General features: G+C 37.0%; 1 protein-coding gene across 2 annotated transcripts in view; it reads left to right on the top strand.

The window, feature by feature from the left end:
• The window catches only part of LOC127638744 (ankyrin repeat and BTB/POZ domain-containing protein 3-A-like), a 168419-nt gene that overhangs the window by 132963 nt on the left and 17474 nt on the right, over positions 1–17982 (top strand). For both annotated transcript variants that reach the window (XM_052120460.1, XM_052120459.1), the window contains exons 3-6: positions 2189–2396; positions 11239–11391; positions 12566–12731; positions 15680–15769. In XM_052120460.1, coding sequence (XP_051976420.1) covers positions 2189–2396; positions 11239–11391; positions 12566–12731; positions 15680–15769 — 617 coding nt within the window. The remainder of the gene's footprint in view (positions 1–2188; positions 2397–11238; positions 11392–12565; positions 12732–15679; positions 15770–17982) is intronic.

Raw genomic sequence — 17982 nt, 5'->3', positions numbered from 1 at the left:
AATACAGGTGTAAATGGGTTCCAGTGTGTTTTGTGATCTGTTTTGTGAAACACCTACACCATTCGAAGGTGGTCAGGTATGCATACGGCCACACTGCATTTGTAGTTTAAACGCTAATGCGTCCTGACAACATCGAAGGACCACCTACTGATGTAATGTAATCATTGCACTAAAAGAGGAGATTTAAACTTTTCCAGCAAGACAATTATTAAGCCACCCAAAGAATTTACATTTAATTGCATTAGAAACTAATTATCAAACCAAATTACAAAAACTAAGTGTCCAAATACTTTTTTGGGCAACTGTATACTTGCAAAACTCTTGTTTAAAAATGTTGACATGTCTGATATCCATTTGCAATGACACACTGATGAAAAGTGATGAATGCTGTCTCAAAATCAGAGACTATACCTGATTAAAACCTGATGTCTGATTATAAGTGGTCACTGCCAATGATTTTGATATGCACATTTATACTAAGTGTAAACAGGGTGTTAGTGTTAAATGCACAGAAGATAACATACTGTACAGACCTCTGAAAGTTGAAAAGATTTTGTATTCAGTGTTGATTTGTGGTCTGTTGCTGCAGGTAACATGCTAAAATAAATTGCCAAACTTCCCTTAACTGTTTTCTTAATCATTGTGTTGCACACACATAAGCAGTGGGCTCAGTGGAATATATTAGTAATTTTGTTCAGTGAAGAAACACATTTTGGCTGCTTGAATTACAAAGAACACACCAGATTTGAATCCTGTCCTGGCCACCATGATAATAGTCTTCTATTTGGGCCTCTCTCCTTCCTTGTGCAGCTCCAAGTCAATGGCATTTGATTTTAGCTTATTGCAGCAGAAGCCAAAATAGAAACTGTTATAGGCAGAGTGTACAATGTTAACACTAACTCCCAGGATGGACGGTAGGCACACTAGAATTTAATCCTTTCTTATTCCTGCTGAGAAAGTGGTTTCCCTTTTCACGGAGCAGTGCTGAACAACAACAGCTGGTCAGCCACTTCTCTCCTGCATCCCACACTGGTAAAATCAAGTGAAGGCTAGCTTGAGATGAATGGTGTTAGGAAACACTTGGCAGAGCTTGAAAGACATCTTTCAGGCCATCTGGATAGGTGAAGAAATGGGCGTTCTGTTCATGGACAGGTTAACATTCCAATCTTCTGATCATGGTTTTTGTCATCTTTGATAAGGTTTGACAGGGATTTTATTTATGCAGCCAGTTTTGCAAAAAACAATAACAGTAATGAGATCATCTCCCCCCCCCCCCTTGTGGGGGCGATTATAGGCATTTGTCTAATTGCCTTCTTTTAGCAGGTTCTCCTCTATACAATTTGAATGAGGTGAGTACGTGGGAAGTGTAAATTTGCCCTTAATAAGATGCCCTTCCTTTGGATAATTCACAAAGCTAGAATAGCTTGGCAAAGAGTCAGAAAAGCTACCACATATGTAAGAGCATCATGCCCATTCAAACTGTTTTTGAACAAAGTGGATTTTAAATGGCAATTTGAAAATTAAGTTGCATGATTGTTGTGAATTGCTGAGAGCACATTCTGTTTATTTTCACATGCACTATATCGTTATCGTATAAAGCTGTTTCTTTTTTTTAACTTTCTCCTGTCCCAGCTTTCTGCTCTTGATAAAATGAGTCAAAATTGTTGCTAAATTAATGTATAGTTTAACCTCTGGATACTGATTGGACGGGCTGTGCAGTTTTCAAAGCTATTGTAAAATGATTATGAATGCACACATGTGGCCACACATTCTATATTAATGCTCCAAGTTGCTAAGTTGCTTGGCAACCACAAATAGCCTGATGTTAGGATAGGAGCAGTGAGTGGCTTATTGCTTTATTTTGTTGCTTCAAGGTTTCATGGGAATATTGTGAAATTTTTTACACATTTTCTTTTTTTGTGAGGAAGTCGTAGTTTTTGCTGTAGTTGGGAATAATTTCCACCTGTAACGAATGTCTACCTGTCAAATGTACCATTGTGTGTCTCTTTGTGATGTGGTGATCTACAAGCTCTCAAGTTTTGTCTTTTTCTTTGTATTCTTCTTAGTTGTCTATGTCAAAGACTGTGTAGAAGCTATTTTTGATGTACAGCATCAATCTTGGGGGTGTCTTTGTAAATGTACATACATTCTCATGTGCTCAATCACATGTCTTTACGTCCCCCTGTAGGTGATCTTGTGTCTCGTGCCATGCATCACCTTCAGCCTCTGCACATCAAGAACCCCAGCAATGGAACGCCAGTGCATCAGAACCACACTGGAACAGTGCACTGGGAACCCGAAGCCCTCTACACACTCTGCTATTTCATGCACTGCCCACAGATGGAGTGGGAAAACCCTAATGTAGAACCCTCAAAAATTACCTTGCACACTGAGAGGTGAGTGTATGCTGTAAATGAGAACCATAAATGTTGCCAATGCATGTCTCAATAATGCAAATAAATCCTAACATAATCTATTTTAATAGTGGTGCTTAATCTTTGGCGTGTAATTGACCTGCACCATTTAAGCCACAGACATTGATGATACCTCAAATTGTGCAGCTTGTTGTTGAGGAGAGATGTGCTGCTGCTTTTCTATGCAATCAGACTTACAGTACTTAAAGAGCTTTTCAAGATCTACAGTATAGTCAGTCAGTATACAGACTGAAATATCATAAAGGCTTGGGGGTGTATAAGAAGAAACCACCTTGCAACTACAAGCAACTTCCTAGCAACCACCTATAAATTCTCTAGCAACCACACAGAACACCCTTACAACCTCATACAAATGCCATGGCAACCACTTAGAACACCCTAGCATAATTTCAGCAAGTTTTGCAGAGGCAAACAACACAGATTTTCTTCTGAAGGGTGTTGATACAGATTTCCATATTTTATTGGATTCCAATTCACATGCTGTCAATTTATTTCAGATTTTAATATGATTTGAGTTTGATTGTGATTCATTTCGGTATATTTCAGTTATGACCATTTTGCTTACAAAATGAATTTCTCTCTAAACTAATGCTGTAAATTATACAGAAAACCTTCTAACTTGGTACAGTATGAAAATATTAATGTAGTTTAATAATTATCACAAGCTCCAAAAATGTCCAGTTCCGTATCTATATTTTTAACAGATAAATAATCAACACAACCAAAACTGAAGTAAATCTAGTATTCTAAGAATCGATAACAGGATCATTCAAATGAAGATTGCGATTACTTGGCAAGTTAATATTGACACTGTAAGCACAATTGTAGAATTCAAGCCCTTGACATCAAGGAACATGTGATTAAGGGGCTGTTCACACCAAATACGTCATTGTGTCCATCTGTGCAGTTTTTTTTAACTGGTTTTCTTTGTAAACGTGCTAGATGGATGGCTTTGACCGTTACATTGTGCCACATTATGCTGTTTTTCAATGTCTCACTGTTTTTAAGGCCACATTCACAATTTGAAAACGGTTTAATTTCAAAATGTTTACAATTACACATCTCATTCACACTAGAACGTTGTTTTCCTCCAATGAAAACAAAGCATTCTGAAAATTCTCTCTAGTTCCACATACTTTGAAAAACGAATGAAAACAAATTAGTGTGGTTTGTTTTGAAGAGGTGTTAAGGAAACCAGCAGGTGGTGCTCACCCTGTGGTCTGTGTGGGTCCTAATGTCAGGGACACTGTACCTTAAAAAGGCACCATTCTTTGGATGAGATGTTAAACCGAGATCCTGACTCTGTGGTCATTAAAAGTCCCAGGGCACTTCTCATAAAGAGTAGGGGTGTAACCCCGGTGTCCTGGCCAAATTCCCCCCATTGGCCCTTCTCAATCATGGCCTCCTAGAATCCCCATCAATTAATTGGCTCTATAACTCTACTCTCTCCTCTCCACCAAAAGCTGCTGTGTTGAGCATACTGGCGCACTATGGCTGCCATCGCATCATCCAGGTGGATGCTGCACACTGGTGGTGGTTGAGGAGAGTCCACTGTTCACTTTGTAAAGTGCTTTGAGTTTTTGAGAAAAGTGCTATATAAATGTAACGTTTATTCATTCATATGTTCATTCATTCATGTGGCCTGAGACACCATGTCATGATAAAATAACTTATATTTATAAATGCGTCTTAAGACTGGAATGCTGGTGCATTCTGTTCCATTTGTTGCACTACATTTTGAGTTTAGAGTCTACAATGAGTTATTTTATTATAATTTTTTTATATAACAACACATTTGGTCTGAACAGCTTCTTAAACATAATCTTGAATTACCATATATAAATTTTTAGGACAGTGAAGATACAGTAGAACCTCTTAACTCCTGTTTCAGAGTTGTAGATAGGAGTAGTATTGGAATGTTTTGGAGTTATCTCCTACCCGTTGCTGGATCCATTGTGACATTTCTTCCTACATCACACAGATGTGATAATACATTTCAAAGTCAAATATCTTACTTTTTACTCTACTACATTTTCAAAATCAGTCGTTCCTTTTTATTTATGAGTGGATAAAAACGTAACTGGTCAAATGAGCCACCAATCACAGTACAGCGCGCGCGCTTTGTTTTGAACTTGCCTTGGCGGCATCTATTAAGCGCGAACCAGAGGTGCGTTTCCCAAAAGCATCGTTAGCCAACTATGGTCGCAAGTTCCGTCGTTATCATCATAGTTCAATGAGTCGGTGTTTCCCGAAACCATCGTTCCAACGAACATTCGCAAACAGCATCGCAGAGTTGTGTGGTTGGAACGACAGCTCTCGACCTGTGGTTAGAAGCAGAGTTTCTTGTTATTATAACATGTGGGCTTAATAAATTATTATCTTGAGCCAAATAAGCAAGATGACATTCAGTACAATCAGTATCTTTTATTTAGAAGACATACAAATGTCCTTTATGTCTTTTAGTTTGTCAATAGATTTAAAGCACCGTTTTTGAAGAGTGCGCATGTGTGAACGTGCTCTAGTGCGTAAGAACGAGCCTATGATTGAATCTGGAAATAAAGCAAATAACTGAGAAAAATATGAGATAGTCCTCAGATGACATGTCCGTAATTTATAGCAAAACATCTAGCATTAATTCGATCGCAAACAGATTCATTAAAAGTAGTTTTTACTCCACCACATGTGTGACATCATTAACCAACGTGGTTGAACAACCAATTTGCGACAATACGGTTTCGGGAAACAGTCGTGACTAGCAAGTTGATTTCTTAAACAGTGCATCGTACTACGGTAGTGGAGCAGCAAGTTACGTCGTTGTACGGGAAACGCACCCCAGAGCCGTTAAATATGAGAGTTGCGAACATAGACGGTTGCGACAGTGATCTCGCTGCCGCGCGGTCACGTGATTCGTGTAGCTCTCAATAGTTCCAAACAAATTGCGTTGCCAATGATTTTAAGCGGGGCAGAGAGCAGCAGCTATTATTGCAGCAATTATCGGTAAATATTGACGCATAATGTACATTGCTTATTATGTTGACACTAAAATGACTTGCATATAATAGCATTTTTTTCTGGGGAGTAGCAGAAACACTGCATTAATACGTTTTTGTGTTTAATTTTGGAGGAAATTGGCTGCTCCCATAACATAGAATATATATATAAATATATATATATATTTATATATATTCTATGTGTGTGTGTATGTATATATATATATATATATATGTGTGTGTGTGTGTATGTATGTATATATATATATATATATATATATATATATATATATATATATATATATATATATTTATTTAATGGTGTTGTGCAGGTTTATGTGAATGTATCATAACATTAGGATGTTAATAATTATGACCATAGACACTCGAGAAAAATATATACAGTAAATACTGTAAATGTATTATACCTTATGGGAACAGTCCCTTCCCTCCAAAATTAAACACACAAAAAATGTATTCAATTCAAATATATATATATATATATATATATATATACATACATCTGACTAATTAATGCCATTTTATTAATAGATTGGTGTGCCAAGAGTGACATTAGTCTTCATGTAGACTGAGTTAAGCAAGAGTCTTGTGACAAATTATAATAGGACATTATGGCCATAAAAAATCATAGTACTTGGATACTTAAGTACATTTGAAGGCAAATACTTTTGTACTTTTACTCAAGTGAATGTTTAAAGGCAGCACTTCTACTTTTACTTGAGTAATATTTTACCTTGAGTATCTTTAACTCAAGTACATGGTATGTGTACTCCGTCCACCACTGAAAAAGTGTATATATTATTTGAAACCATTAAATTGTAATAATATACAGTATATATGCTTTTTACAGTAGATTTTGGAAATAGTTTTATTTTTTCCATTTTGACCCAAGTTTCCTGAAAGGCTAATTATTGTCATACGGTAAGCGACATAAATCAATGGAAAATCATGAATTTAGCTAAATGTTTATAAAGACCTTGACATTTTTCCAGCAAACCCTGTTTGATCGGGAAACTCCCTTCCTCTGGTCAACGCTTGAGTTGACAAAATTCATGGCTCAGTCTATAACAAAAACCAGGCTCCATTTTTTGAGCCAGATGTGGCTTCACTTTTAAACTCTTTAGTGGAATGAGAACCATGTCCTTTTCCTTCAACATTTCATTGAAGGGAGGGGAGAGGACAAGCACATTAGTCAGGCAAAAGAGAAACATAGAAGGGTTTGTGGTTTGTTTGGGCTGAGCTCGGATTCCTGGCAGGCTTTCCTGCAGTGGGTAGGTGTCCAGGGAAGAAGAATGTGGATCGTGCAAAGCTAGCTGTAGACACAGATCAGAGGAAACACAGATGAAGACAGAGGGATACAATTAAGCTTCAAGGTGTATCCTTGTGCGACCTGGGGTACACATGCATGGACGTTGTATTTTGGCTTTGCTATATGCAACACATAATTTAAATTAATTCAAACTGATCCCGGTTCAGAAGATTCTGGGCTGTCAGTAAAGGGTTGAACTTTTAAAGTATGGAGTCATGTGACAAAACAACATGGCGCCGATTACAGCAGAGTTTGTCTTTGGGAAAAACACCAACAAAATAACATCTGGTCAGAAACCAAATTAAATGTTTTAATTGAAACCTGTTTGAGTCAAAAGATTACAGTTTTACAGATTACGAGATGCCATTTAAATATTTTAGCAAGAACGTCACGCTGCTAAAAACAATGTGCACCTATATATAAATATAGAAATCCTATAATTAATATGACTAAAAGGTACATTTTTAACTGTTCTGAAGCCAGTGCGGACAGACAGAACACTGGAGGTTAAGTCATTCACTAAATAGGAAGCAAGAGAGCAGGGGAGCATACTATAGCTTTCTATGCAGCCAAGTGCATTCAGTCCTAAAATCTGACCAAAAGTTCAGTTTCAGGCTGCAGATGATGTTGTCACCACTCAACATGGTTAGCAGACATGGGAAAATGGCAGTTAGTACTTAGATTCAGAATTAATGATGTATAATGTTATTTTAACATGGTTGGCAGTGATTGGATGATGCTGGCCATTACTTTGAATCTGAATTATTTATGCAAATTTCTGATTGGTAAAATTGTACAGTGCAAAGAGAGAACATTGAGATTTCTTTGCCAAAGTAGAAAAGTCATAATTACATAAGTCATTTTTATTTGTATAGTTATTTTTTATTTGTGCTTTTCCCAATGCGCAATGCTACAAAGCAGCTTCACAGAAAATCAGCTGTAATGTCTGTAAAATCTCAAAACCATGAATAAACAACACTCCTGGAAACCTAATAAAAATATTATAAATCTGAATTTCTATCACTTGGTTCACAATTTAGTGCCGCTGTCCTCATATGTGGACATGCATTTTTAGGAAAACTATTTGCTCTAGAATTATTATTATTATGATAATTTTGCATGTTTAATAGGTGCTACTAGTTACAAATCAAAAATGGAAATGGAAAATGCACGTAGCAGTCATGCTCAGGTCTCAGGAGGGTTTAATGGTGTTTCAAGTTATTGGAGATGAATGTTGGTCAGAACAGAACAGGGACCTAATGTCTTTTTCCATACACAGAAAACACAGTTAAAACTTGCCAAAAGCAAGTAAAGCAAATAAGAATAATTAAATGTATAATACAATTTATATTAATATTTATGCATGGTACATTTTCTCTTTTCACCTGTATCGTGGCTAATGTGGCAAAAAAAGTTCATTTTTGACCCTGTCTGCATAATTATTTTGAGGCTTGTGCACTAACCACTCAAAATGTTACTGCTTAACAGTGATGCTAATTGAACAGGAATTTTTTTTCTACTTCAGGAATTATGATAACATGCTCATTCCCACACATGGCTTGCTTTTTTAGTGCAGAGGGGTGTGTGCAACAAGTTTGACACAAAGACAAGCATTAACATTGTTGTTGTGTAGGCGTACAAGTACTATGAAGCCATTGTTTTTAGGAACTTCAAAGCCATAAACATACTGTAAAGCCCAACCCATTTCACACATGTGTTCTCATGAAAGACAGTTGCAATTATTTCATTGTATATAGCCATCTGCATTACAGGCATGTTTGTAACAGTATAAGGACAGGCAAGGAGGAGGCGGGAACCGGCTGAACATTTTATGATATGAATGAACTTCAAACAACAAAAATATAAGGACACAGACACACATGCAATGCGGCCACGTGTGTCTCTCTCTCAAACTGGTGTCTCTGGCCCCCCTTTATCTCACTCTCCCGCTGATCGACTGATACAGCGCCAGCCATGCACCCTCACGGCCTGACCACGACCTCCTCCTTGTCACAGTATTGGCCCATAATACAACCTGATAAGAATAATTAACTCCAAGAAAGGCACCACAGAAGCTTCAAGCAGAAATACCCAACAAAATATGAAATTTGTGGTAATGATTATTGTGACTCACTGAATTTGATTTTCCTCATGTTATACAACCTATAAAGAATAGTTTTAAATCTTTATATAAAACAATTTTTAAGTTTAAGATCAAAAAGTAATAGGGATGCAAAAGCAGTTCAGCACATACTGTACTATAAGTAACAAAATTGATAGGCCATGTGCAATTAAATGTGCACTTACAGCTGTTTAATTATATTTTTTGCGTGCTGTTTCATCTGTTGCAATGAGAGTGGGATTTTTTTTATTTTTATTTATATATATATATATATATATTTTTTTTTTTGTAATGAGCAGCTTGAATCTCTAATGTTCGTTTTCTGACTGAAAGCCTGTCATTAGGGCTACAGGTCTTTCATATGCTGCAGAGTCCAACCGCACTAATTAGATGCTGCTTAGTGCTGGTAATTAGTAGCAACTGTAATCCCAACAGAGAGTTTATGATTACTTCTCTAAAGTATGTAGAAGCTGCATGCAAACAGATGTCCCCATTAAAAAAGTGGAAAGGTGTTTAGAAGAAACAAATAAATACTTAAAAAAAATAAAATTTGTTGACTAATGAGGTGTGTTCATATCATGATTTTGCTTAGAATTTGATTTAGTTTTGTTGTAGATTGAAGATGAAAGTCATTTTGAGCCTTAAAACATCCATCCATCCATCCATCCATCGTCAACCGCTTATCCTGTGTACAGGGTTGCGGGGGGCTGGAGCCTATCCCAGCTAACATTGGGCGAAAGGCGGGGGACACCCTGGACAGGTCGCCAGTCCATCGCAGGGCCACACATAGACAGACATACACTCGCACTCACACTCACACTCACCTCCACATCCACATCCACATCCACATCCACGGCAATTTTTTTTGGAGACACCAATTAACCTAGCCTGCATGTCCTTTGGATGGTGGGAGGCCTTAAAACATCATTATGTCAAAATACAGATAAAAAGTCAGTTTGCAAAAATGAATTTACGGGCGTGTATATCTCATCAAATTTCATTGTCTATAAGTACTTGTTTTTATGAAAATGACAAATTTAAATGTATACTTAAAGTTTGAAGGTGTTATTTTGCGTATGATGCAGTTTCTGATGTATCATGGGCAGATGGATCTATTTACGGTGCTATGTTACAAGGGATGAAAATTAAAACTATACAGAAACTATATGAATCTAACATTTTCCAAAAATACAAAATAAAAATGATTTATGCACTGTTACAACTAACTAAAACTAAACGGAAATTGAACTTTTTTATTAAAGGGGTCACGACAAACCCTTTTTTTTATTATTTTAATATTTTCCATGAGATTCACTTGTAAAATATTACTAAAAAATTAAAATAATTGCAATAAAAACAGTCATATATTTGTAAAACATTATCATTTTTTGAGGTCTATTTCTACATTTGGTTTATTTAAATCGTCACTCTTTTCTTTTCTAAAAACTACATGTTCTTGTAATTAGGGACACAATGGTATTAAAGGATTTATGTAGAAAACATATAGTTGTATGTAGGCTATATAATTATGATTTTTCTTGTAAAATTATCTTGATATTCTTTGACATTTCTATGTGAGATGTAATGTTATCTTGCATGTTACGTTTTGTTATAAGGCATATTGATAAATGACGCATTGGTTGTTTAATGCATCGGCCAATTATTTGTCATAATACTTTAAAATGTGTGCTATATTTGATTTGGGGCAAGGGTAGGTGTGCGGGTTATTGTTTTGTGTATATATGTTTGTGTTTGTGTCTTTTTTTGTATTGTGTGGTTAACCTTTGTGTCTGTATAGATTGGTGCAGGACCCCCTTGAAAATGAGATGTTACATCTCAAGGGGTTATCCTGAAATAAATTCAATTCAATTTTCCACTCTCATTCTGACCCTTTGTCAGAAGTGCTTTGTTTTGGTGCTTCTTGTCCTTTAAGACTTGACAGTGAACGCCCACTGTTATGATTGGCTCTCTGCTCTTGAATGACCTGCTGTCTTTCATTGATATCTAACTACTCACAGCTAATGGGCATGCCTATAGAAGAGATAAAGTAGGCATTCATATGTTATTGTGGAGGCATTCAGATACAAATGTTTAACACAGTGTGACATCACAATGTGGAGGAAGTAATAAACGTGTCGTTTTGGCAGCTTTGTTTCAACAAATCCTCTTTTTGCAGAGAGGAGGAAGTTTTGAGTTCTGAAATTTACAGTTAGCTTTTATAGTACAATGACCTCTTATATGTCAAAAGATCAAGGAAAATTGTATTCCTCATGCCATGACCCCTTTATAGAAGCTTATTGACTTACTGACACACCTAGCCATAGCCCTAATATAAAACATGTTTATCTGCTGCCCCCGCAGGCCGTTCCTGGTACTGCCTCCTCTGATGGAATGGATCAGAGTGGCAGTGGCACACACAGAACACCGGCGCAGCTTCTCGGTAGACAGTGACGATGTGCGACAGGCGGCCAGACTGCTGTTACCCAGGGTGGACTGTGAGCCAAGGCAGCTGAAGTAGGCTTGGAATGCAATGACACATCCATACACAAATACAAAAACACACAACTGGCATACACACTATATGCACAAAAAAAGCTTTAATTAACAATTTGTCAGTTTTTGGCAGTACATATACAGACACTATGCACTCATTACAAATTGCACAGAGCATCCTTAACTTCCCTGTGGTTTTATTTTCCTAGTGCCAGACTCTGAAGCGCTATGTAAATGCCTTTTTACATGGGTATAGTTGTTTTCAGGTGTGTGCTAATACCTTGAAAGATGCAGGTTGTCTTGGCAAACAAAAAAAAGGTTAGCTTCAGGCATTCTTTTTCCATGGCAACAATCTTTTGAAAGAAGTCTCCTGTGTTAATTTTTTGAGCTACAGAATATTTTCTGTTAAAGCAATTATATGGTACCTGGAATAAATTAAAGAGAATAAAAGATAAGTATGATAATGATTGAATTTCAGTAAATTAGCTGTAAGGAATTATTGCATCATCATCATACAACTGCTTAGTTGATAGTCATGGACTAGCAGCTTTTCTTTGGACGTGTAATAGGTGACCGATAACTAATGTGGTGGTCAATAAATGATTAATCAGCCACTAGTTTTTAAAATAAATGTTAGTCTGTCCTTACTATGACAGGCAAAGACATAGAAGCTACAAGAGCCCAAAATTAATACAATTCCAGCTGTAGTTAGGTCATATGCAGTTATTGTTCAACAAATATCCCAAGAATATCCACAACTAATTAAGATTTGGTGCGTAATGCAGAACGTTTAACTACAAACAAGCTCAAAACACACCAGGGCTTTTTTTTTTTTAAAATGAAGCCCTCACTTTAGTTAAGAATACTTGATTAGATAATGAAAAGATATGCATCGGAATGAGGATTAAAATATGGTTGAATGTCGTCAATCATGAAAGATTTAGATGCAGCAAATCACCACAAGGTGCCAGGGATTGTATAATTTAATCTCAAGAGGCCGCTGTTATACTGTAGAATGAAGCCATATTGTAACTGTAAAATCCTCCAGTGCTGGCCACAGAAAAACTACCGTCAACTATCAGCATAGATTTTTGCAGATAACCGATAGTTCCAAAAGGCAACAATCGGCTCCAATTTATCGGTAAAACGATATATCAGTCTACCTTTATTCTGGATTTTTCTCTTTTTTCAACAGAGCGGATGATTGTTTCTGTGCCACACGGAAGCTGGACGCTGCCTCTACAGAAGCAAAATTCCTGCAGGACCTGGGCTTCCGAATGCTCAACTGTGGACGAACTGACCTGGTTAAACAAGCAGTCAACCTGCTCGGCCCAGATGGCATTAACAGTATGAGTGAACAGGTCAGAAATATTGATATATTCACACATAGACATAATTATTTTTGTACTGTACGAACTATAGATTCTATCCCCTAACCCTATCCCTAAAGCTAAACCTCACAAAAAACGTTCTGCATTTTTACATTTTCAAAAAACATTTATTATGTTTTTTAAGCAATTTGAATTATGGGTACACTAGAAATTTCCTCATAAACCACATTTATAGCATAATACACTTGCAGTTACCAGTTTGTAACCGAACAAAATGTCCTTGTAAACCAACCACACACACACACACACACACACACACACACACACACACACACACACACACACACACACACACACAATTTGACATTGTATAACATTTGCATACCATTTAGGCCTAAATTGTAATATCTTTTTACAGAGGTGTTTATTGTTAATGAGAATTTGTTAGATGAAAAAAAATAAAATCTAGCATCATTGCAATAAATTAAATTCAACATTATTCAAGAAAAAATGAAATTGCTAAATTGGCAATTTTACTCCTCGATTGTGATATTTTCAAGTTAAACAGGATATATTGCATTAGAAAAAAACTGTACTTGACTTGATTTTATCTATCAGTAATTGATTGTGAAAAGTTGTTATGACAGGTGTTTGGAGGGGAGGGGCTTAAAATATAAGAGGGCTTGGTGACATCAGCGAATAAGGAAAGAGAACGTTAACACAATTTAATGAAGAAAAAAATAAGAATAACATATATTTTTTCTGAATATTTCAAATAGAGTGCATTGATTTGTCGCTCACAGACTGGGAATGTGTATTAAGATAGTAAATAGGGTCAGTTTTGATTTCATGTTGACTTTAATCAGGAGCGCCCTTATTTCTTATCAAAACAAACATCTCCTGATGGAGGGAACGAGACGTTGTGTCGATGTAGTGACACTAGGGGTCTCTCTTGAGAGCCTCGGTTACCTCTTATCTTTGAGAAAAGGCCAATGAGAATTGGCAAACAGAATTGTCATGTCCCACCCCCGGACATATGGGTATAAAAGGAGGGAAGCGTGTGTCTGTTCAGACAGGTTTTTAGCTGAGGAGCCACATAGCTCAAGGAATCTCAAGGAGGGCTGAGGGGAGAACGGAGGGTTTCAGTCCAGCCCTACGCTTCCCTCTTTTTTATACCCGTATGTCCGTGGAAGGGGCATGCAAATTTTGTTCACCAATTCTATTAGCCTTTTCTCAAAGATAAGATGTAACCAAGGCTCTCAAGAGAGACCCCTAGTGTCACTATATCGACACAATGTCGAGTGAGTGACAAAAGGGGAACCAAAATCTTTTTATTTCTGTTGATACAGCACCTTTTGCCCTGACGGTAATGCTTTACATCACAGTATCCATGTTAGTCAGATAGAAATGAAAATAATTAACAAAATGTAGTGTGATACAAAAATAGTGTGACTTCCCCTACATCTGGTTTTAATGAATGGCTTTTTAATGAATGGTCTCTTACATTAGATATTCACAGATCTCCTAATTACATTTCTGCAGTATGTCACTTCAAAAGACAAATTGTGCAGTCAGTTACCTATAATATTATAACTCTGTGTGTGAAGACAGATAACCAGAGAGACATCTAGAGGCTAAGAGAATTAAAGAAGAGAGCTGCATGACCTTTACATAAGGAAAAGCCTTTAAATCTGAGTTGATCTGTGTAGTAATCATTCATCGAGACAGTAGTCATGACTCTCGTATTATAAATCAAATAAAGTCATCTGTATCCAGCATGGAGTGCGTGTTATTGTCCCATTCTGTCTTGAATACCACAGCCAGTCTATGCAAAGAATGACAGCGACATGCCGGCGCTGACAAAGTGGATTAAACTAACATGTAAAATTGAAGCGACTTCGAGGCAAAACCGTAAGAATGGGGGAAAAGTGATGAAAGGGGAAATTGTTGAAATCCAGCTGGGAGTCATTTGAGAGCAGATCCATCTTGCTCTGAAAGTGCTCCTCCAAAATTCACAACATCATGCTAGTAAATATGGTACTCATGACTTTAAGTGGAGCCCTGAGGAGAAATGTTGAAGTAGGGCTACTCTGAGAAATGAATTTCCATCTTCATTGTGGAAGTTGTTTGCAGTGTATTTAGCTCTAGATTTAGGTATACAACACAACAAGTAAACAAAATATGATAATCCTTGAATTTAATAACTGATTGACCTTCTTTTGGCAGCCACAACATCCACCAAACGTTTCCTGTAATTGGGTAGTAACAGTCAGGAGGAACGTTGCACCATTATTTTTTACAAAAGTGTTTCAATTCACCCTGCGATGGACTGGCGACCTGTCCAGGGTGTCCCCCGCCTTTCGCCCAATGTTAGCTGGGATAGGCTCCAGCCCCCCGCGACCCTGTACACAGGATAAGCGGTTGACGATGGATGGATGGATGGATGGTGTTTCAATTCAACCATATTCATGAGATATTTGTTGTGAATTGCTCTCTTGAGGTCATGTAAAGCATCTCAGTCTCAATCTAAATGACTCCATTCAGAAGATGAGACCAAATTGTATGAAAATGTTGTATGCAGAAATCCAGGTAAATCCAAGGGCTCACAGACGTAATTTTTCCCGCAACTATCGAGGTATTAATGGTGCATGTTGTTTATAGACTTTTCAAAAACTAACTAATTTAAATGTAACTGCCATTATGTGTATTTATGCACTGGATTTGATGGTCTAGAGTCTGTATTGTTTTCTGTTTAAGGCACTTTAATAGAGCATCATCATAAAGATTACTGTTCCACTCCATTTAAATGGAGGCTTAAAAACATTCAAAGGCTAAAAAAAGCTATTATTTTTAAGGACTTTCTGCCCAATAACCCACAACTAGTGCAGCAGTATAGATAGCACAACACTAAAACTTGTGCTGTTCAACAGAAAGCAAATTTTTTTGGTGTGTTTTGGTGTTGTTTGTGTGTTCCCCAGGGCATGACCCCTCTCATGTATGCATGCGTACGTGGGGACGAGGCCATGGTGCAAATGCTGCTGGATGCTGGAGCAGACATTAACAGCGAGGTCAGTATTTATTTGTGAAGAGTTACAAAGCATCTTGTGCAGCATGGAAGTGTGTTATGCTTGGGCAATATTTAAGGAACTGTAGCGCATCGTTTTGTCTTCTTCACTATGCTTTTTGCATGCATTTGTTATGGCCAATGGCTATAAGGTAACCATCATTCTGCGGAAACTTTCACAAGAGTGTGAGTGCGTGAATCGTGAATCAGTGTATCCTGAACATGAATTTGGGCGCTGGCAAGGGTATCCAACCACTGAATCAACAGACCTGTGATATGCTAGACTGCTCAATAAAACACAATCAACAACATCATTGTATAAATGATGCTGTCAGAAGCAATAATGCTCCCTGGATTTTACAGTGCATTCTGGGAACTTTTAGGTAGCAAACTTTTCAGTGCACTGGAATGTTTGTGCAATTAAGCCCTAGAAATGGCTGATTCCCTGATCAGGGCTGTGACTACTGAATTAATGAGCTGAGGCACCCTGTATTTTTTGCTACCAATGGAAATAGTTGGGTTTAATCTTGCAAGTTTCGCAGAAACTAAGGTTACTACCAACTCTTGTGTAGAGCGAAATAGTGGTTATTTTGCATGTAGAAAATGCCATTAAGGGTCAGGCACACTAATGCCAAAGGGCTTCTTCGTTCTTTGCTCAGAGCCAAAAAGATGTTTGAAACATCTGAGCAACGACATGCTGTTTGCGAACATTCAGACTCCGGCCACACCGCTGGTAGGAGGTGTGGCGCATTTCATAGCATTTTTAGAGGGGCATTTAAATATGATGATGCTCAAGACTACATGTAGAACATCAACTAATGTTACAAATGTGTTATCAATGACTTCAGGCCTCATTCTATGAGTAGAATTCACACAAGATCAGTAAAAGAAGATGTTTTTACTACTTTACTACTTTAAAACAAATTATGTGCACTTCTAGATAATGTGTCATTTGTAATGTTTACCTGTTGCAATCATGGCACTAATGTGCTAATACGCTATACACACCCATAATATGCACCGATTACACACAGGCAGTACCGCCGCTCCTTATAAGCAGACTACACAGTCTGCGTAGGGCATCAACTCCTTAGGGAGGCACCATCTTACACTAGGAGGGCACCAGAAAGTCCACCGGCTGCCCTTACTCGCACGTTATACGTTATTCAAGGACCCGAAAGCAGTTGCAGAACACAGATGATCACTTTGTGCTCATTTCATGTGAAGCCCCCCTATTTTCAATAGTAATTCTCATGACACAAATTCAATTCAATTAAAATTTTTTTATAAAATCAGCATAAATGAAAGGCAGCAACAGAATACTTCTATGATGTATAAATACATAGCAATTTGTTTCTTCACAATCTATTTTTCATATTACAGTAATGAGAATTTGTTTGTGAAATGTGTTAAATTGTCTTGAAAATTATGTTTTTTTGGCTTTACAATACTGTAAAGTTCTATTCATTAACATTAGTAAATGCATAAAGTGTCATAAACTAACAAATAACAAAATCTTTACATAATTTATAAATCTTGGTTGATGATAACTTACCTATAAAAATGCTATTTTTCAAGCTATTTTTCATAATGCATGAACTTACTGGCAACATGTAAGTATATATTGAAATTAACATTAACCAAGATTAATTAATGCTGTAAAAGTAAAAATGCACAATATCACATCATGCTGTGACTAATATATTGAGGTGAATATCTATTTGAGAACCATTATATTTTTGTGAGTAACTCTAACCATATTGTAAAGAGTTACTCACAAAAATATAATGGTTCTCAAATAGACATTCACCTCAATATATTAGTCACAGCATGATGTGATATTGTGCATTTTTACCTTGTGTGTATTCTTCTTTTGAATCTTGAAGTACTTCTTTACATGGAGTCGTTGACTTGGACACAAAGCACCAAAATTTTAACGTTAACTTGTTTTAAAAATTGCTTAGGACTAGTCAAAGTCCATTATCGAGTGAGCAGACACACAGTGCTTCCTAGTCAGATTTACACTGTCAATTGTTTAACCCTAATCTCAGCAGTCTGTTCCAAAAGGTCATGTTTGCCTAGACATTCACAGATACTTGCATAATTTACCATCGACTCAACTTTTTATGCAGCACAGTTGTAAGCATTAATGCCAGACAAGCCTACTTTTTTCATGTTTGGTGCTTTGCATTTGAGTCACTGCTCACTTACTCCTCT

The sequence above is a fragment of the Xyrauchen texanus genome, chromosome 47 (assembly GCF_025860055.1).
Source record: "Xyrauchen texanus isolate HMW12.3.18 chromosome 47, RBS_HiC_50CHRs, whole genome shotgun sequence".
NCBI classification, from domain to species: Eukaryota; Metazoa; Chordata; class Actinopteri; order Cypriniformes; family Catostomidae; genus Xyrauchen; species Xyrauchen texanus.
The sequence above is the reverse complement of the archived record's forward strand: the minus strand, read 5'-3'. Positions and strand labels throughout refer to the sequence as shown.